The sequence below is a fragment of the Arachis ipaensis genome, chromosome B4 (assembly GCF_059453495.1).
Source record: "Arachis ipaensis isolate K30076 ecotype BB chromosome B4, ASM5945349v1, whole genome shotgun sequence".
In the NCBI taxonomy this organism is placed as follows: Eukaryota; Viridiplantae; Streptophyta; class Magnoliopsida; order Fabales; family Fabaceae; genus Arachis; species Arachis ipaensis.
The window spans coordinates 139,630,740-139,636,974 of NC_142439.1; the positions used below are offsets into that span (position 1 = coordinate 139,630,740).

At 34.5% G+C, this 6,235-nt stretch overlaps 1 protein-coding gene across 3 annotated transcripts; it reads right to left on the reverse strand.

Annotated features, from left to right (window-relative positions):
- Nucleotides 1-203: 203 nt before the first annotated feature.
- On the reverse strand, nt 204-5,011 carry LOC107635230 (uncharacterized). Of its 3 annotated transcripts, XM_088483397.1 has the most exons (10): nt 4,227-4,960; nt 4,019-4,093; nt 3,152-3,261; nt 2,773-2,841; nt 2,551-2,666; nt 2,414-2,468; nt 2,005-2,125; nt 1,313-1,360; nt 890-984; nt 204-752 (listed from the first exon to the last, which is right to left on the reverse strand). In XM_088483397.1, the coding sequence occupies exons 2-10, from the start codon at nt 4,044-4,046 to the stop codon at nt 651-653; spliced, it is 744 nt and encodes a 247-aa protein (XP_088339523.1). In that variant the 5' UTR covers nt 4,047-4,093; nt 4,227-4,960; the 3' UTR covers nt 204-650. The 3 variants fall into 3 exon arrangements, with proteins under 3 accessions (XP_088339523.1, XP_016194122.1, XP_088339524.1); XM_016338636.3 differs by lacking the exon at nt 4,019-4,093 and having other exon boundaries at nt 4,227-5,011; XM_088483398.1 differs by lacking the exon at nt 4,019-4,093 and having other exon boundaries at nt 3,152-3,277; nt 4,227-4,956.
- Between the last annotated feature and the right edge of the window lie 1,224 nt (nt 5,012-6,235).

A 6,235-nucleotide genomic window follows, 5' to 3' on the forward strand; every position in this document is an offset into this window, starting at 1 on the left:
AAAACCTAACTTGCTTAACAAATTCAAGATATTCCATAATTATAAGCCTCGGAAACTATGGAATCCGCAGATAAGGTACCTATATAAGAACCTCCATGTCTACAGTATCCATTTCAAATGGAGATCCGAATGTGTTGAGCAGCTGCATTTTCTTCCACAAAATTTATTTGAAAATTTTCTAGCAAAAATGATTAGTTAAAAACTTTAAAAGAGAAAATCAACTCGGATATTGATTCTATTACTCAAACAAATAACCAGCATATGGATTTCTTTCACAAACAAGGCCACCAAGATGTAACCAACTTTAAGTACACCAGCCCCTAATACAAGACTGCAAGCAGCATTTGCCCAATAATGGACGTCAAGGAAATATATAGACAAACCGCAATCCATTACAATCTAATCTCTTTGGTACCAAGCAAACCTACATTTCAAACTCCCCCGGCAGTGTGTCAGCCAAGAATATCACCTTCTGACTAGATTTAAAGTTTTACCAGTGCCTCTAGATCGTCGTGCTGTCGTTCTTAAGCTTGTCTCAGTCCTACTCAAATGTTAGAAGGTTAAAGGCTGAAACGGCAGGTATGGATATCATAAGTGCATCACATCAAGTACAAAAACACCTTCTAGCTAAAGCTAGTAGTCTTCAGATACTATCGTGAAAGAAGTTTGTATGAGGGTACATCTTCTAGCCGTGTTAGGTCTTCAAGCAGAAGCTCTTTCTCCAGCTGCCGGCGCGTTGCTTTCATTACTGTCTGTTATAATTAAGTAATACATAAATCAGTAAATAGTGATCTTAAGAATACCTTTTATGTATTTAAAGGTTGCCTCTGCAGTTCTGCCATATCCTGTCCTATCGGTATCAATCAAAATGAGGATAAGGAATACTTACATTAAAATCCATGTATGACGCGCGCATGGAAAGCCATTGATGATCCATCAGCTTGAATGTTATACAATAGAGAAGATCAAAAGCTGATTCATTTTCTGTCATGCATGCATAACTGAATTCAGTTAGTTACACTCACACAAATATAATGAGGACAATCTACTTAAAGCTATAATCTTCTGAATACTAGTATTTGTGGTAAGACACAAGTTAACAGTAGTGCAATTTTGTACAAAGTACTTTGTGAATTTTGGAGACATATGAAATAAATAGCGAAGACTAAATTATGAGAGAGCAAAAGGTGGAAGTGACTAAGATGGAAGGAAATCATCCAAAGAATTTTTTGTCAAGCATCAAGTCCCTTTTCATAGAAAATTGCATTTCTCATAAACTTAATAGATTATCAGGATTGGAAATCAAGGTTACCTGCAAGAAATTTTAGAAATGTTGCTCCCACCAGTGTCCGTGGTTTGACTGTCGTCAAGGCAAAGAAAATTATTAGCAGATAACTCAATCAAATGGAACAAATTACATGGAAACGAGTAACATAATCTACAAGCAGAAGCCTGTATTAGAAAGACACAGTCACATATTACATCTCAAACCAGAAACATAGTAAAAACATTAGAAGGTTGCCAGCATGTTGGGATAACAGTAGTGAGCCCACATTGCTTGTACCAGGGAAAAAGAAATGTTGTTTTAAGAACAAGGACCCAACAATACTATTTCATGCCTAAAAGTAAGAAGTGAATTGTACGAGGTTAGCCCATGTCATTCGATTCATGTGACCAATATCTTCCATCATTTCAACTAAAATGGAACAGGATTTTTGTGAAATGAAAACAAGCCACTATACAAATCTAATCCTAACAATTAGAATATATCATCCAGTAAATAAATAATGACTAATGGTAAATTACCACTTGGCATACAAAAGTATGTAAAAAGAAAAGTGTAAATTAAAACAAGCATATCCCTATCAGCATATAACACCCTTTACATAGTGCTCTACGAAATCTGCACATATATAAAGGCATCCTCCATTCATCAGTTTAGACAAGATATATGCAAACTGCTTGAGACTGAAAATTTAACTTAGAACAGAAGAACTAACAAACCTGCTTCAAGATCCAGCATCTGAATAAGCATAAATGTGATGTTAACACCAGCAACAGCAAATGGGTATTCCCACACTGATCGGTCTCCTTCCTGCTTCCGCAAAAGATCTTGAAACGATTTCTGCAAAATACAAAATTTGATGCTTAGCCAGGCCAATTCACGAGAAAGAACGCAGTGCCAGACAACACAATCTCTATTAAATGTAGAAGTCCCTTTCTTGTTATTAGTAGCAAAATTAGTCTTTTATGTTGGATCAAATATATTAATATGATTGATTTGTTAACCACAAAAGGACTTCTTTTGAATCTAAACATTGGTTTTGGTCTACGTTAAGTCACCAAATAATTTATTACATCAAAAAGAGTGGGAGGATTAAAAAAAAGGAAAAGAGAAAAAAACAGCTCATACCGGGAAATTCCTGGCAAAGAACAGCAAATTCTCCAATGATATGAAACCACCACCCCTGTCAAATAGGAATAATAGGCATTATAAACTAGTTATAGAAGTCACAGCATCCAGAAGAAATCCACCAGTTTAATATTTACCTAAAATCTGTCGATGGATCCTTCCCTTGCCAGCCCATTTCCTTCCACTGCTCAGAAATCAAGCCATGGAGTTCTTCCTCAGGATATGCAGCATTCCATAAAGCCCTTAGAGCATCCTAAGATCATCAATAGCAAATATAAATTACATTGCTTATGGAAATAAGCCACATGGATATTGTCACATACTTACAATAACCTGAAAACTATTAATATAAGGAATACCTGGTGCTCAGGAATAGAACTATCATACGGGACATCTATACGACTCTGTAACCTCTGTAGGCTTTCCTCCTAATGAACAAAATTCAGCATTGAGAATTTGTTGTAGCAAAACGTAAATGGAAAATAGGGAGAGTATGCACATGTCATTTTTATCTCAAAAGCTTTAGAACGCGAACCGAGAAAAACTTTATACAAAAACCCCATTACTTATGGCATTACAATTCAGAGTAAGATATAAATCAGACATAACCAAAGGTCTACTGAAACAAAAACTCATGTTCCGTACTAAATTCTATGTTCAGTAAACACAGCATCAACCATTACTTAATAAAGTAATATATCAATTAAATAAAAGAATAAATTAGAAATAAAATAATACCTGGACTGGAGTTAGATCAAAAGAGGGACGAGCATCACTCTCTCTCCTCTGTGCACAGACACAAGACAGACCTCTGCCAAGCCATGCTGTTGATCCTGTCACAATCTCAGCTGTAACAAAATAAAACTGCCCATAAATGAAGATTGAGCTTCAAATTTTTGCACTGCAAATATATAAAACAACTGAAGGACAGGAATCATGAACTTTAATTACTGACTAGTTATCCTCGGTACATAACAGCTTTTGTTCAATTTGATTCTTCTCTGATTCCTTTCGTATTATTTGATTTCATAAATAGCAATTCCAATTTTTTAATATAAATCAATAGTTTCAGCAATACTTTACAAATATATAAAACAGCTGAAGGGCAGAAATCATGAATTTTAATTACTGACGAGATATCCTCAGTGCATAACAGCTTTTGTTTAATTCGAGTCTTCTCGGATCCCTTTCATATTATTTCATTTCATCAATAGTAAGTCCAATTTTCAAATATAAATCATTAGTTTCAACAATACTTCCAACCACTGGCTTTACCAAACCATAACAACTAACTTCAATTAGAGTTTTCCACAATTTCTACACTCAATTAGTAAAGCGCAGTTTCACATCAACACGAAAAATGATGACAGAAACATTCATTTTCCAACATACATAAAAAGAGGGGCACTTCAAGAATGCTAGATCTATGAGATAACCGTATTACACATAACATTCATACATGAATTAAGCACAGTAAAAGCTCTTTTGGCTCTAATAGTAGCATCTTTCATATTAAACTGAGCTGAATAGAGATCTCTAACAACAACCAAAAAAAAGGGGAAAATACCGATCAAAAGAAAGCAATAAATGTATAAATGCACCCACCAAGGCAATTTTGAATATCCGCAAACATCACGCAAGTAAAAAATCCGGGATCAATCTCGATTTAAAGATTCATCACTATAATAAAAGGCGAAAAAAAAGGAAGGAAAAAACACAAAAGGAATCAAACGTTACGAAAGTAGAATATAGAGATATATCTGCGAAAATCACGGGAAAAATTTTAGGTGATAGAATTCAGAGTCATTTTTACCAGAGGTTGAATGGCACGTGTTGCTTCGATCAATACCCTGCGAAATCCTCCTAACAGCAACGAACGATCCACCTCTATCGTCCATTCGTACTACTGCTGCTGTTATTATTATAAGTTTGGTCTCATTCACTCCACTACAACATCATCATCATCATCATCGAGTTGTTCAGCAATCTAGAATTCCTTAGTTTCCCGGAAAAGAGAGGGGAAAATACTATCCCGGAAAATCACCAACTTTCCCGGAAAATCCAATCAACCAGGAAAGTTGCATCAATCAGCTAAATGCTGGGAGAAATGGAGCAAGAAACGGATTGGAGAGCAGAGAGAAAGTCGGAGAGGATAAGGTGCAGGGTGTCAGAGAGGTGATTTTCTCGGGAAACAAACGGAAAGTGATAAAGAAAAAAAAAAAGTGATTAAAAATGGAGGGACGACAAAATAAAGTTGAGATGAAAAGAGGGAATATAGAAGGATCGTAAAGAGGAGAAAGAAAGAGAGAATCTTGGAAAGAAAAATAGGGAAAATTAGGGTTTATGGGAACAGATCTGAGAGAGAAGAAGAAGGAGAAGAAGCAGCAGTTAAGTTTTGCGTTATCTGAGTTTCTCTCTCTAAAAACGTTTTAACGCATTGTTAGTTAGATGAGTTGTGACTTGTGTCGTGCGTGAGACTGGTGCTCTCAGAAACCCTTCTTCGTTGGCGTTTTGTTAAGTGTGGCTTCCCTCACCTCTTTAACATCTATCACTTCTTTTTCCTTTTCTCCATTTTTTTAAAAACAAAAAACTTCCACATCTATAATATGCGCCGCGATTATAATTTATAAATCACAATATTCATTTTTTTTAATATCTATTAGTCCAACAAAGCTAAAATTCTCATTAATTCAATTCAATTTATATAAAAAAAAGAAGATAATTGCCGTCCGAACCTTCTTTTCTGTTCTAAATCGGTAATTGCACCCCATTAATAATGTCTCTAATGTTCGGCATAATTGAATAGGACTAATAAATTTGCACCTCACGTTGAGATTTCGAAAAATCAATGTTCTGGTTATTGTTAGACCATCGTTGAAAATGTGTCAACACAAGATTCGTGTAATAATAATTTGTGGCTTCTTTCACGATAGGTATATACAGATGAATTTTGTTCCTGATCATTTAAAAATATTTTTAAGTTTTTGACTTTCACAAAATTTGGACGGATCAGTCCCTCCGTCCAAATGTCTTCACTGATCCGTCCAAGTTTTGTGAAGGTCGGGGACTTAAAAGTATTTTTCAATGGTTAAGGACGAAAATGTCCGCGGGACAAAGGTCAGGGACCTATTTGTCATTTTCTCTTATTATAATATAATACTCTATGATGCACAGATACACTGACACGGACACGAGACATGACACGACACGGGACACGCCGATACATAAATTTTAAAATCTTATAAGACACGGGGACACGCATACATATAAAATATAAATTATTTTTTAGATAAATCGTAATGATATTTTGATATTTTATTGATATTAAAATATAAATTAATTTTTGTAATTATTTTTAATATCTTATTTTAATTATATAAAGTATTTAAAATATTTTTTGTTTTAATAAATAATAATATATACTATATCTAAATTTATTTCAAAAATATATGTTAAGAATAAAACTGGACACACTGACACGTAATGGTATTTAGGTGTGTCCAAGCGTGTCCGGAGAATAATTTTTTACTTTTTATTAAAACACGGTTGGACACAGCTACACGCGTGTCAGATGAGTGTCGATGAGTGTTATATCCGAAATGTGTCCGACACGTAGATGCGTTATTAAAGTAAAGATGTAATTATTTATATTCTTTTATTTATCAATAAGAAATTTAATTACATCTAATATTAGTATTAGAAGTGACTTCTATAGAGAATCTTAGCTACAGGTACGTTATTGCCCACACCGATATTCCTAATCTTCCACACTTTAATAGCAAAGGAATATAGGAAGTGCAACATTCCATGAGAGCCTTAGAA

Coding starts and splice junctions, on each gene's coding strand:
- LOC107635230 (XM_016338636.3), bottom strand. CDS start 4,311: ATGGACGATAGAGGTGGATCGTTCGTTGCTGTTAGGAGGATTTCGCAG. Junction 3,262..4,226: donor CACGTGCCATTCAACCTCTG/GTAAAAATGACT, acceptor ATTTTGTTACAG/CTGAGATTGTGACAGGATCA. Junction 985..1,312: donor ATTTCTAAAATTTCTTGCAG/GTAACCTTGATT, acceptor CATGCATGACAG/AAAATGAATCAGCTTTTGAT.